The sequence below is a fragment of the Rhineura floridana genome, chromosome 2 (genome assembly GCF_030035675.1).
Source record: "Rhineura floridana isolate rRhiFlo1 chromosome 2, rRhiFlo1.hap2, whole genome shotgun sequence".
Lineage (NCBI taxonomy): Eukaryota > Metazoa > Chordata > Lepidosauria > Squamata > Rhineuridae > Rhineura > Rhineura floridana.
Window position 1 is genome coordinate 120644580 of NC_084481.1, and position 15406 is coordinate 120659985.

Here is a 15406-nt window from a genome sequence, read left to right on the forward strand (position 1 = left end):
TGTCTTGGGACAAAGTGAGGAGGCCGTGTAGAGAGTCTATAGTCGCTCCCAAATGTGTAATGCGGTTGGACGGAAAGAGATGGCTTTTGGCTTCGTTGATCAGGAAGCCATGGTCCTTTAGACAGGCCAGGGTGACATGGAGGTCTTCCCATGCCTTGTGCAATGATGGTGAGCGGATCAGAAAATCGTCCAGATAAGGAAATATATGAATCCCCAGAGTCCTGAGGTGTGCCACCAGGACAACCACGATCTTTGTGAATACCCTGGGAGCAGACAACAGGCCAAAGGGCATAGCCTTGAATTGATAATGGTCTTGTCCCACCGCGAAGCGGAGGTACCTTCTGTGAGGGGGAAAGATTGGTATGTGAAGGTATGCCTCCTTTGACTGACAGTGCTAGTAAACGACCTGGCGACTCTCGAAGTTTAGCAGCGGCCAGCATCTTCCCCTCTATTGCTTCTGCGTGTCTACCTCCTCTCCCGCTACAGAGCGGGTAAAAACGAAAGCCGCTCGTAAAGAGCGAGAAATAACTGGGTGTAGGCCTGGGTATTGAGCCCTGGGAAGGCTGCCGCTAAGGTTGAAGCCGCCGACGCTGTAGCTTGCTGAACGAGGAGGAACGTCAGCGAAATTAGTTAGAGAGGGAGTCTGAATAGGTCGACAGCTGCCAGAGCCGCGGGGAGGGGCTGGCTGTTCCTCGCCACGGGGGAAGGTTAGAAGGAGAAGGACAGAAGGAACATTTTTTTTTAACTATTACAGAAGGAAGAGGAATAAGAAAAACTTTGAGAGAAAGAACAAGAACGAACTCACACAGAAGACCCAAACAACAAAACGCTACAAGCCTGAATCACGGAGTCAGAGAGAATCCAACCACTTTCTGTGAGGCAAAAGAGAAAACTGAGCACGGAGCAGACGCAGACCAGGAACGGAGCTACAGTAAAATGTCAGCAGTACTCTTTTGCCTTCAACCACTAGGTGGAGCTAGTTACCCATCTGATATCATCTTTCCATGCACAGGAGAAAGAAGTTGCACCTCCCCACACTAGGGATGTGCTAGAATTCTGCCCAATTTGGATTTGGTACCAAATATTCCATTAATTTGTTTATTCTCAGTAGCTAAGGACTGGATTTTAATTTAGCGAATTTCCACAGCTATTTTTGAAAATGCACTTTAAAAAAAAAAAGGCCTCTAAAATCATTTATCAATATTTCCTCTTAAAACATCAATATGTCCTTCAAAATATCAATATTTGCTTCAAAATATAGATATTAATATTGCTATTTTTTCCACGTGAAAAAAAACCTGATTGGTAAAAGCAGCAGCTAGCTGATACCGAAAGAACTTGAATCGTTGCCAGACTGTTGACTGAATGCTTTCGAACTGGCACCAGCCAATGGATCCCATCCCTACCCCATACACAGTAACCTCTCCCAAATATGTCCTTAGCTATCCTCCATATCCAAGCCCTTTCATTCCCACCAAGCATACAGATAACTGATCTCCAGCCAACCAAATTATTAAGGTGAAAATGTTTGGTAGACAAAAAAACATAGCAGCATCAAGCATAATTTACAACTCATTCACCCACTTCCATCTAGGGCAATATAATGTCATAGAAAAAACAACGTAACTGCTCCCTCCCCATCTCTCACTTAGGTAGGGCTGTACACTATATCGGTTCAGTCTCTTACACTAAGTGGTATTGGGCAATCTTAAAGCACACCAAAAAACAATGTCAACCCAAACTCTCATTCTGGGCAGCAAAAGCACACTTACTAAATGTTATCTGTATAACACCAGACCAGACAATCATATCCACAGTAAGCATGAGAAGGAGAGAAATGAAGTAGCCTACACAACGAAGCTGAATGAATAAAAAGGCAAATTGAAAAGTATGAAGGTACATGAGGCCACCACCTTGCTGAAGCTAAGCAGTTCTGGCTAGAGCCTGGATGGGAGACGTTCTGTATGGCCCCTTGACTTCCATGGTAGAAGAAAGATGGATAGAAATGAAAATAAATAAGTAAGTAAGCCAGGAGGAATATAGGACTTTTTATGCCTAGCCCAACTATTAGGATGCAGTTTATGCTACTCTAATCTGACAACTAAGAAAGCCTGGAAGGAATAATGGTAGTGGACAGAGGCCCAGATGCAGGTGGGTTACCACTGCCCTTGGCCATTTCCCTGTGGAAGAGGTGGACCTATTGCATTGGGCTGGTCTAGGGTGTTGAAAGCCTCCAGGCCTCTTAAAGATACATCTCAAATGACTGTTGGGGTATACTCATGCCGAATGAGCCCAGAGACCAAACTAGCACAGTGCTAGTTGTGACAGCAATTCAGCACTTACAGGGAACAAACAAAATTGGGAAAAACTAGAGTCGCTACAAGGAAGGTGAAAAATAAGGCACAGGGCAGGATCACTGAGGCTGAGCACAGGCTCAACCCTTTTTTTTTGTATTCCCAAAGTAGACCAAAAGGAAGAAAGTTTTTCCGTAGTCTGTCCCCCCCCCCAAATGGCCAAAGCCTGAAACTACCACAGCAACAGCCACATAGGGGGAGTAACAACGCCACGCAGTCCCAGCAATGTGCCACAACCAGGTCTGCAGACCTTCCGGCATCAGGGGAAACACTAATGTCCTAGATCCCCCTCTCCCTCCCAGTGCTGATTGGGACTGGTAGGGCAGAAGGCTGGGAGAGCAACAGTAGGTGAAGCCAGAGCCAAGTACAGGCAGAGCTAACTAATTTTAATTTTATCCCCATCCTCCTTCTCCCTACTGAGTTGTACAAAGACTAAGGAGGAGGTCAACAGCCAGTGCCTGCCCCTGGGCTGGTTGTAAGAAGGCATGCTGGTGGGGGTTGGCTGGGAGCAGACTGAGGTTGGTGGGGCAACCCCCCATTCACCCTAACAGACCAACCTCCACTCTATAGCACAAACAATCCCCTCTTTGAGAACTATCATACATATCTCCATGCAGCTACAAGCAAGAGTACATTCAGAAGCAAATGCAGAAAGAGAAGTAGTTGGTGGAATGTGAACTGGCCCAAAGAAAAGCTCCAATTCTGACTCATTGAAATAAAGTACATTTTATCATAGTATGCTGCTTTATTTACTGCAGATCAAACATCAGCACTTCAGTTCTATGTGTCAGCATGAACATTTTATAAAATCCTCTCAGCCATTTTATAATGGCAATAAAAATGGTGAGGATGATGTAATATATAATTTAGCAACCATCAAGGGCCAATTATTTCCATACAAATAAATGAGTATAAGTACTTGACATGTTTAATGTGTTCAGGTAGTAAATACTTATAATATCCAAAAGCTACAAAACAGAAAGTAGCTGATATGTAAAACATGTACCTATGTTTGTCAAAATTACTGAAATGTTTAAATTAAATTGGCAGTATGCATAATTCATACTAATTACAGTTCCCCTGCTTATTGTTGCTAATGGCTTGGAACTATATCCAAAAAGATGTGAGAAGGATACAGTACACTTTTAAAAACGTTTCTTTTTAAATGGCCTATAAGTATACTACACTTTATTTAACAAGACGTTTCTCCAATGGTACTTGACTCCTACATTCTTGTCAATTGTTCCTGTGTCAGATCTTTTCTTTTGGCTTGATTACACTATTATGCCTCAATTCTAATGCTACTAATAGGCATTTCCTAGAAAACTTGACTTTTGAAACCTGGGTCTAAAAAACCACAGGCCAAAGTACTGCTTAAAGTAAAGTGTTCCAATTTTGGGACTTACCATGATATTTAGTTTAATTTCATTTTCTTCATCAATGTCACTGCTTTTAACTAAAATGTTTTCCAATTTCAGATCTCTATGAACAATATCTGTCAAGAAGGAGAACAAAAAGTAAGTGTTATTTATCAATTGCATTGAAAATATTCTGACATATATGTTTTAAACCCTTTTGATTGAGTAATTTGAGCTACACTTCTGGTGCATTTTATCCTGCATTAAAGCACAGAGCAGACACTCCTTTCTCTTATAGAAAAAGCCTGGTCTGTACATTCCAAACCTGGATTAAACTTACATCCATTCTTATAATAAAATGAAAAAAATCACAATATTAACTAATATGATTTTTCATATAATGTACCTTAAAGGCACATGTTTGTAAAATTACCGCATCAAATGAAAATATCCAACTCATTTCCTGTGTTCAGAAGGACAAAGAATAATGTTTAGCAGAAGTAGGGATAAACACAACTTTCTCATTCTGTCCTATTTCACATTCATAGATGTGACCCTAGAGTTCTGCTATTATCCAACAGCAACATATGTATTTAATCACATGTTAATGCATTTTTATCTTTCTGAGCAGCATGTTGGTGTTATGGCCCCTTCGGAGGAGGAGGAGGAGGGGGAAGAGGAAGACTCAGGGGTGGCGGCGGCAGACCCAGGAGAAGGAACAAGCAGAATCCCCGAGGACACAACTCCGGCTCCTCCCTAGCTGGAGAGTGTCCAGGACATGGCTGAAGCCCCTTAATTGGATTCAGGGAATGAACAGCCCCGCTGCAGAGCAAAGACGCCAGCGAGTATTGCAACAATGCCGTTGGTCTGGCCGTTTAAGACAGGCAAGCTCTTAGAAGCCGGGAGGCTGATCACCTGCACCTGAGGGAGTGGGATTTAAAAGGCGGTTCATGACTGCAGCAGGCTGCTGACTACAACATCGGTTGAGACCTCCACGTGAGACCCAGCTTCCAAAACCCAGATCCTCGGACTGAACCCTTGGCTCACCGAACCCAGCTTTCCCTCCTTGACGAACGCATGTGGACACTGCTTTTGGTACGTTTGCTCAGAAACATTCCTTCCCTCATCCTGTTCTTGTTAACTGCCTAGCCTTGGCAGATTTACGACCCAGCTAACTGCTAGCTAATTAGTTATGGCCCAGCTATCAACCCTCTGAAGCTGACAATTGGGGAGGACTGAGCTCTGCGACACTGCCTACAGAGAGAGAGTGTATGCAGTGCCATCTTTACCCACCTGCTCCTCCTTCATCAGGTAAGAAGAAGGAGCAGCTAGTTGTCAGCTGTCTCCTCTGCTGGCCCTTTCTCCAGTTCTTGGTTCATCTGCCACTGTGCCCACCAGCCTGGCAGTGCTGCTGTTTAATGCTACATTGGTCCATAATAAAATCTATACCATCCATGGAGAAGGCATTTAATTACTGAAACATGGGTGGATGAGCAGGGTTTTGACCTGACTCAGCTGTATCCACCAGCATCCCCAGGTAGGGCTCGGAATGTCCCAGAGCTGCTGCCAATCACTTTAGACAATAAGAAGCTAGATGGACCAATGGTCTAACTCAGGATAAGGCAGTTTCCTCTGTCCCTATAGAGATTCCATCTCCCTCACCAGGAAACCCTTTCACCCTATCTAAGATTTGAGGGGCCTCCACCTGGTGTTGGGTTGGAGGGTTATTGCTAGTGTATCCTGGTGTCCAGGAGCACTCCTACACAAGCTAACAAAGGTGGTCCTTGGGGTAGAACTTCTGCGGGACTTCCTCATACATTCCAAGGTTGCCTTGACTGGACCATTTTGGGACTTCATGGCCACCATGATAACCATGGGGCTGTCTCAGTACATCACCAGCTCAAAGCAGAGATCAAGACATGCTCTTGATGTGGTTTTTGCACCATGCTGTGGAAAGGCTGGTTTGGAGCTGAGAAGAGATCCTATAACCCCCACTGTCATGATCACACCATTTTCTGGTGAGGGCTGGCCTTATGGCAGTGTTTCTCTCCTAAGGGAAGGAGGGCCCATTAAGATGGTGTGCCCCTAGAGCCTTATGGAATCAGAGGAATACACTAACCTCTGCTTTTTAAATTAATTATGTCATATATTGAATTAAAATATTAAGCTCTTGCCCAAGATGAACTAAAATGTTTAAAATTTATAGCTGAGATCCAAATATTTATTTATGTGGTTTTTTTTGTTTGTTTATTAATAATAAGATACTTCTCTGGGCAATTTACAATGAAAGTTTAAAACAAATTTTAAATAGACAAAAATAGAAATAATGCAATCATTAAATTTCACAGTAAAATCCAAAACAGCAAAGATGAAAAATCTAGGGGTGGAGGAGAATTATATCTGCTCAGCATTTTTTAAGCAAACTGGCCTAATTTGCATTTCTTGGACTAATATATGGTCATAACATAATGACCCCCTGGATTTCACACTTCCCCAAATTTTGTGATACAGCTTTCAGCTCAAACAATGTACCATAAATGTACTTTTTAAAATGTTTTTAGAGCTCTATATATCCTTTAGTTGATAGTGCCTGGTCCCTGTCAAACTAGTCAACATTCCAGCAGCCACATTCCGCACTAATTTGCCTATTTGCTTAAATAAGTTACTGCTGTAATGAACAAAGAAAAATAATTAGAAAAAAAATACAGAAGAAACAAAAAGTAATGACATTTTAACTAGTAAATGAGCAAGACTTTAATCTGTGATTTTAAAGAAAGTTTACAGTTAACACAATTATACTTTGAAATAAGTAACAGATGCAAAAATTATGATAATTATGAAATAGGCTAGACAATGCAATAATTACCCTTACCTTTTCTGTGAAGATATGCTATTGCAGATGCAAGACTCTGAATGATGTGCCGTGTCTCATTTTCTGTAAATTGACCTTTCCTTTGTAGAATCTCTTTAAGTTCTCCATCCTCGCATAATTCCAATACAAGGTACACACGCTAACATTAATAAAGAAACAATATAAATAAATATGTGTTTGTGTGTAATATTAAAGCATTAATAGATATTTTTACCTCTTCTAGGATGCACAGCTTAATGTGGTGAGGGGGGTTGAGAGCATTGAAGAACCTGAGAGCAATGCCATCAGGAGTCTAGACTCCTAGCAGGGTCACCCAAGGCGGAATGGTCAAAGCAGAGACACTAGGTTAAGATGCATCAAAGCTCAGAGGAAGGCAATGGTAAACCACCTCTGAATACCTCTTACCATGAAAACCCTATGAACAGAGTATTCAAAATGCAATATGAGATAGTGCTGGAAAATGAGACCCCAAGGTCAGATGGCACTCATCGAGCTACTGGGGAAGAACAGGGCCGGTTTTAAAGGGTGGCCAGGTGGGGCACTGGCCCGAGGGCCCCTGGAGCTACAGGGGCCCCTCCGCTCGCCAGACAGGAGCTTCCGAGCCACCCACCATCCCTCCAGTTCACCTACCTTTCTCTCTGCTGTTTTTTATGGTTTGCCATCAATTAAGATGGCGGCCGAGGATTCCCTAAGGGGCTAAAGCCTCTGCCGCCATCTTGGTTGATGGCACACGTGTGCTACAAGCGCACATTGCTGCCATCAACCAAGATGGCAGCAGAGGCTTCAGCCCCTTAGGGAAACTTCAGCCACCATCTTGATTGATGATAAACCTGTGCACGCAGTGCGCACAGCCACAAAAAACAGCAGAGAGAAAAGTAAGTGATGCGGGGGATGGCAGGCAGCTCGGAAGCTCCTGTCCAGTGAGCCGCAGCTGCTTCCACAGATCGCAGAAGGGGAGCGGAGGGGCCCAGGGCAGTCTGGTGTCCAAGGGCCCCAGCATGCCTGGGGCCGGCCCTGGGGAAGAACAACGGACAAGCATGAGCAGCACTGTGACTAATGACGCAACCAAGTCAAAGCTGAAAGGAAGGTCAGAGGCTGATGCACACGAATGCGAAAGGAGAGTCAGGAAAATTAAAATGGATGGGAATGGGACATTTTCAATCGGGCAACTACAAAATATTTTATGCAGGAAATGAAAAATTAAGATGAAACAGGGTTGCTTTAATAGTGAGAAGTGATGTAGCAAAAGCAATTAGGAGCTATAACACAAGGTCTGAGCAAGTTATATAATGAGATTAAATGGGAAACCTATTAACGTAACCATCATCGAAGTCTATGCTCCAACGACAAACACAGAAGAAGAGGAATTGAAATACAGGAAGAAATTGATCACAAACCAAAACAAGATTTTCTGATAATCGTGGGGGACTGGAATGCAAAAGTAGGGAATAGAGAAGCACTAGAAATTGTGGGAAAATGTGGGCTTAGAAGATAGAAATGAAACAGGAGACACACTTATTGAATTCTGTGAAGCCAATAATTTGTTTCCTGCAAACACATCTTTGGAGCCACCGAAAATATGACTGTACACGTGGACATCACCAAATGATCAATATAGGAATCAAACTAATTATATAATTGGTAGCAGAAGATGGAGAAGTTCCATACTTTCTGCGAAAACAAGACCAGAAGCAGACTGTGGTACAAATCATGAACTAGTCATATCGAAAATCAGAGTAAAGCTAAAGAAGAACAAAGCAATCATAATGCCAAAATACAATTTAAATAACATCCCAGAAGTTATTGTATAGAAGTTATTGTATAGAAATAAAACAGGACAACAAAAAAGGTAGAACAAGAGCCCTATTCCAAAAGATTAGAAAAATTAAAGGGAAATTTAAACCAAGAGTAGGGATGTTGAATAATCAACAGGGAAACACACTGACTGACCGAGATGAAATAAAAGATGGAAGCAATACACTGAAGACCTACATAAAAGAGATACAAGGATGACAGATTCATTCATGGAGGAACTGTACGATGAAGAACCAAGAATTTTAGAACGTGAGGTGAAAGTTGCTCTTAAAATACTTGGAAGAAACACATCACCAGGAACAGATGGCATACCAATAGAGTTGCTACAAGTTACTGAGACTGAATCTGTCCAAATTTTGACAGAAATTTGTCAACAAATATGGAAAATTAAACAATTATTAGTAAATAGTAAATATCGAACTATTGCTTTAATATCTCAGGCAAATAAAGTAATGCTCAAGATTCTACAACAAAGGCTCTTAACCCTATATGGAGCAAGAAATGCCAGATGTCCAAGCTGGATTTAGAAAAGGAAGAGGTACCAGAGATCATATCACAAGCATACGTTGGATAATGGAACAGAGCAAGGAATTTCAGAAGATTACAGCAAAACCTCTGATTGTGTAGATCATGAAAATCTATGGAATGCTTTAAAAGAAATGGGGGTGTCACAGCATCTGACTGTCCTGAAGCGCAACCTATACTTTGGGCAAGAGGCTACTGTAAGGACAGAATATGGAGAAACTAATTGGTTCTCCATCGGAAAGGGTGTGAGACAGGGGTGCATTTTATCATCCTATTTGTTTAATCTATATGCAGAACATATCATACGGAAAGTGGGATTGGACCAAGATAAAGGAGCTGCGAGAACTGGAGGGAGAAATATCAATAATTTAAGATATGCAGACAATACCATACTACTAGCAGAAACCAGGAATGATTTGAACTGAATGCTGTTGAAAGTTGAAGAGGAAAGCAGAAAAGCAGGACTACAGCCGAATGTCAACAACGCTAAAGTAATGACAACAGAAGATTTATGTAACTTTAAAGTTGACAATGAGGATGTGATGTTCCTATATTAATGTATATATGGTAAGTGTTGGTTGTTTAAAAGATACATGGTAAGTGGAGTGAAAGAGGAGGGGGAGTGAATGGGCAGTAGAATGCTAGATGATTGGCTGAGTGTCTAAAATGGCTGAACGTATAAAAGGAAGAGTGAGAGTGGAATCTGGGGGGAGAAGAGAAAGAGTGGGTTGTTTGGTGGGTTTGAGACAGTGGTTTGCCAGGAGAGAGTGGAGAAGGAGGGGGGTGGAGTTCGGATTAGTATTGAGTAAAACCATATGCTTATGTGCCTTAAGAAGAAATCTTGTTAATCTTGTTAGCTTTGTTATCTGTAATAAATACTTAATTTGGTTTACCAAAGGCCTGATCCTTGGCTGGGGTTTCACAGACCAGAAGGGAGGGTAAGGTAATGACCAAGGCTGAAGGGGAACTGTAACAAATGGTGGCAGCGGTGAAGAGAATAACAATACCAGTATTCAGAGTCTCTGGGAATACTAGTATTGCGACGTTATTGGTGGTTGCCTAGCAGGGGGATCTGTTGAGATCTGTGCTAGAGCGGGGAGAGAAATCATAAGAGAGAGCGGTCCGGACTGGTGGAGTCCCTGGTGGTGCCTAGTGACAGGCAGTAGCCACGCGCAGGTAGGAACCTGACAGGGAGAGCCAGGGAAGGGCGTCACAGGTGGTGTCAGTAGCGGTGGGATACGAACAACAGAGAATCCAGATACGAATACTAGAGAATCCAGAACAGTGGTGTGGCAAACAGAAATAACAAAACAAGATTTCTTGTGAGAGTGACTGGCAAAGAGTGTGTGGCAAAGAGTGAGTGAACTCAAACACCATGGCTGAATACATAAAAATGAAAAGAGAGGAGCTGGTGGAGAAGTGCATAACATTCAATTTACCTCACGAGGGTAAAGGGGTAGATGAATTGAGGGTAGCACTTACAGGATTTGCAACTGCCCAGCAAAAACAACCTGTCAGAGAAGAGACCCCAGAAGGATATTTAAGCAATCCCGCTTATATAGAGTACTTGAGAAGTGAAGATGGGAGGCTGAGGAAAAAGACAAGCAGAGGGAGTTGGAAGTTGAGAGATTGAGGATGGAAGGTGCAGAGAAGGAAAAACAGAGGGAGTTGGAAATTGAGAGAATGAGATTGGCGTTTGAGGAGAGGGAGAAGCAACGAGCAGTGGATGCCGAATTACAAGTAGAAAAGTTAAAATTTGAAAGAGAGAAGTTTCATTCTGATGAAACAAGAAAGGACAGAGATGGAGCAAAAATAAAAATTACTCCAAAGGACTTTGCTGTCTATGAGCCTGGTCAAGATCCTCAAATTTACCTCAGCACCTCTGAAAAAGCAGCTCAGTTGTGGGGGCTACCTGAAGATAAATACATGCAGTATTTATCAAACCTGATTAAAGGGGAATTGGCTGAGGTATACCAATATTTCCCCTCAGACAGGCCCGTCACCTATGCTGAATTCAAAGAAGCAGTGTTTAAAAGATTCAGACTGGGGCCTGATTATTTTAGAAAGCTTTTCAGAAACTGCCAGATACAGACAGGGAGGTCTTTCGTGGAGCTGGGGGCAAAACTGATGGACATATTTGGGAAATAGCTGACAAGTGCCAAAGCTCAGTCTGTGGAGGAGGTGAAAAACCTCATGATATTGGATCAATTATACCATCAGTTACCACCAGAAATAAGGCTCCTGGTCAAAGACCGTTCTCCTACATCGGTGCAGGAGGCCGCAGAGATGGCGGATCACTTCGCCTCCAACAGAACTGGCTGGGTGGGGAAAACATCAAGAGATTTTAAACCCAGACCATATAATGCTGGCAGAAGGGATGTGGTACCACAGCGAGTGAGTCCTCCAGTAAAATCTGAAGGGCACAGGACACCCCAGAGTGGATCTGTGTACCCTAAAAGTGAGGAGAAATTATGCTACAATGTGGTAGACCGGGGCACCTACGTTTTCAATGTGAGGTTGCCAACCCCATTAGTAATCCTGCTCAGACAAGGGCAGTGAAAACAGAGCCCAAGGCTTTAGAAACAGCGAAAAAGGTTCAGTTTTGCCAGATAAACTGGACAGAAGTAACAGACCTTGATTCAAGTCTGAGAGAGGAAGTGAGTGTACAAGGGGCAAATTATTGGGCATTGCTTGATACTGGTGCCGCTCAGTCATTACTGAGGCCAGATTTAATAAAATCTGAGGTAATATTACCTCAGGAAACTGTGACTATCCAAGGAGTGAGGGGTCAACCAGAAAGTTTGCCTGTGGCCCTGGTGGAAATTACTTGGAGAGGCCGAGAGGGCCGATATAAAGTAGGCATTAATGCCCAGCAACAAGAACCAGTAATACTGGGAAGAGATGTAATGGGAGCCCAAGGAAAGATATATGTAGTGACCGGACAGCAAATTGGCAGAGAAAAAGAAGCCATATTAAGGGGGGCTGAAACAAACAGGGTGGAATCTGTTAACCAGCCTCAGGTCACCATAGTAACCACTAGCAGGCCTGCTGAAGGAGACAAACTGCATCAAGTGGTCTCTGATGAGAAAGAAGCAGAGCAATTCAGGGAAGAGCTGCATAAAGATATAAGTTTGAAGCAGATAAAGGAACAAGCCCTGACCCAACAGATTCCTTTCACTGACAAAGTGAGGAATCAAGTTGTGTGTGAGAATGGGATTTTATATAGACTGTGGATGCCTGCTGAGAGAAAGAGAGAATGTGAACCAGTGAAACAAATGATGGAAGTGGTGAAAGAGAATCTGAGTCAAGCTCAGCAGAAGCAACGTTACTGTTATGACAGAACAGCCAGGGAACGTATGTATGATGTGGGAGATATGGTTATGGCGTTCATACCCAGGAAACATGACAAATTACAGGCTAACTGGGAAGGACCATATACCAACAGAGAAAGGCTTGACACAGTGACGTATGTAATCACCACAGACCAATTAAACAAAAGCAAAGTGGTTCATGTAAATATGTTAAAGCCTTACCATACCAGGGATGTACAGGTGTTGCAAGTTACCTTATTCCCTGAGGGAAGTGGGCCTGAACTTCCAGATTTGGTACAGGAAAGCAAAGACAAAGGAGGGGTAGATCAAGTGGAATGGTCAGAGGAGGTGAAGGAGGAAGTAAAAGAAGAGAATCTGAGAGTTTTGAAAACCTATAGGAATCTCTTTAGCAACAAACCTGGCTGAATCAGTATAGTTATACATTCCATTGATACTGGAGATCATGCCCCAATCAGATCTGTTCCGTACCGTGTGAATGGGAAAGTTTTGAATGAGATCAAAAAGGAGGTGGAAGAGATGCTGGAATTAGGAGTGATCAGGGAATCCATCAGTCCCTGGGCCTCAAGTATTGTCCTGGTTCCGAAAAAAGATGGAACGACAAGGTTTTGCATTGATTATCGGCTAATCAATAAAATCACGGTCCCAGATGCGTATCCTATGCCCAGGGTAGACGCAATGTTAGAGTTATTGGGGGCAGCAACCATTATCTCTACACTAGATCTCTGTAAAGGATTTTGGCAAATGGAACTAGACGAGCAATCCAGAGCCAAAACTGCCTTCAGTACACCAGATGGGTTATATGAGTTTGTGACCTTACCCATGGGACTAAGGAACTCACCAAGTTCATTTCAGAGGCTAATCAATACTGTGTTGCGAGGCATGTCAGATTTTGCAGTGGCCTATATCGATGACGTGGCCATTTTTAGCAAGTCGGTGCCTGAGCATGTCCAACACCTGACAACAGTATTGGAGGCCTTAAGAAAAGCAGGCCTCACAATAAAAGCTAAGAAATGCCAGTTTGGACTAAAGGAAGTAATCTATTTAGGACATAAGGTGGGGAGTGGGAAAATCACCCCCTTATGGAGCAAGGTGAAGGCAATACAAGCGTGGCCGATCCCCTTAACCAAAAAACAAGTAAGGGCATTTCTGGGTGTGGCTGGATTTTATAGGAAGTTTGTGAGAAATTTTGGGGAAATAGCAACCCCCTTGCATGAATTAACAAAGAAGAAGTGTTCTGAGCGTGTGGTATGGACGGATGAATGTCAGAAGGCTTTTGATCTACTGAAGCAAGCCTTGTGGCAAGGACCCATATTAATAGCACCAGACTATGAGAAACCATTCATCGTGGCTACAGATGCGTCGGACCTGGCGCTGGGAGTTGTCTTGCTACAGGAGAGAGAAGGCACCAGACATCCAGTGGCGTATCTGAGTCGCAAGCTGACGCCGAGGGAGAAAAACTATTCGTCGGTCCAGAAGGAGTGCCTAGCGGTCGTGTGGGGACTGAACAAGTTGCGCCCATACGTGTGGGGATGAAGATTCACAGTGACTACGGATCATCGGGCCTTGTTATTGTTGCAGACTATGAAAAACCATAACACTATGCTGCAGAGGTGGTCCTGGGCCCTACAGGACTATCAAGTGGACTTCCAGTTCATCAAAGGCAAGGACAATGTACTGGCCGATGGACTTTCCAGGCAAGTGGCTGGGACTGCAGTGACGTGACCAGACGGAGAGACAAAGAAATAGAGACTTGTTTATATTGTTAACGCGACGTATACATCCTGGAACAGGAATAATACGCTGCCATTGTTTAAGGGGGGGGGAAATGTGATGTTCCTATATTAATGTATATATGGTAAGTGTTGGTTGTTTAGAAGATACATGGTAAGTGGAGTGAAAGAGGAGGGGGAGTGAATGGGCAGTAGAATGCTAGATGATTGGCTGAGTGTTTAAAATGGCTGAACGTATAAAAGGAAGAGTGAGAGTGGAATCTGGGGGGAGAAGAGAAAGAGTGGGTTGCTTGGTGGGTTTGAGAGAGTGGTTTGCCAGGAGAGAGTGGAGAAGGAGGGGGGTGGAGTTCGGATTAGTATTGAGTAAAACCATATGCTTATATGTCTCTTAAGAAGAAATCATGTTAATCTTGTTAGCTTTGTTATCTTTAATAAATACTTAATTTGGTTTACCAAAGGCCTGATCCTTGGCTGGGGTTTCACAGACCAGAAGGAAGGGTAAGGTAATGACCAAGGCTGAAGGGAAACTGTAACAAATGGTGGCAGCGGTGAAGAGAATAACAATACCAGTATTCAGAGTCTCTGGGAATACTAGTATAAGGACGTGACTGGTAGTTGCCTAGCAGGGGGATCTGTTGAGATCTGTGCTAGAGCGGGGAGAGAAACAATAAAAAAGGACAGTCCGGACTGGTGGAGTCCCTGGTGATGCCTAGTGACAGGCAGTAGCCACGCGCAGGTAGGAACCTGACAGGAAGATTTATGTAACTTTAAAGTTGACAATGAGGGCATTGAACTTGTCAAGATTATCAATACCTCGGCGCAGTCATTAGCCAATACAGACAATAGTCAAGAAATTAGAAGAAGGCTAGGACTGGGGAGCGCAGCTATGAGAGAACTACAAAAGTTCCTCAAATGCAAAATTGTATCACTGAACACTAAAGTCAGGATCATTCAGACCATGGTATTCCTGATCTATATGCATGGATGTGAAAAGTTGGACAGTGAAAAAAGCAGATAAGAGAAAAATCAACTCATTTGAAATGTGGTGTTGGAATACCATTGACCGCGAAAAAGACAAATAATTGGGTGTTATAACAAATTAAACCAGAACAATCATTTGACGTTAAAATGATCAAACTGAGGTTATCATACCTTGGACACATCATGAGAACACATTATTTACTAAAAAAGACAATAATGCTGGGAAAAACAAAAGGGAGTAAAAAAAGAGGAAGACCAAAGAAGAGATGGATTGATTCCATAAAGGAAGCCACAGACTTGATCTTACAAGATCTGAACAGGGTGGTTTATATCAGATGCTACTGGAGGTTGCTGATTCATAGGGTCGCCATAAGTCATAACTGAGTTGAAGGCACATAACAACAACAGATATTTTTAACTTAAAATGCCTCAAATTTGA

General features: G+C 42.9%; 1 protein-coding gene across 28 annotated transcripts in view; it reads right to left on the bottom strand.

Moving 5' to 3' along the window:
- The window catches only part of STK33 (serine/threonine kinase 33), a 161304-nt gene that overhangs the window by 56361 nt on the left and 89537 nt on the right, over positions 1-15406 (bottom strand). For all 28 annotated transcript variants that reach the window (XM_061610347.1, XM_061610342.1, XM_061610328.1 and 25 more), the window contains 2 exons: positions 6585-6723; positions 3761-3849 (listed from right to left, as the gene is read on the bottom strand). In XM_061610347.1, coding sequence (XP_061466331.1) covers positions 3761-3849; positions 6585-6723 — 228 coding nt within the window. The remainder of the gene's footprint in view (positions 1-3760; positions 3850-6584; positions 6724-15406) is intronic.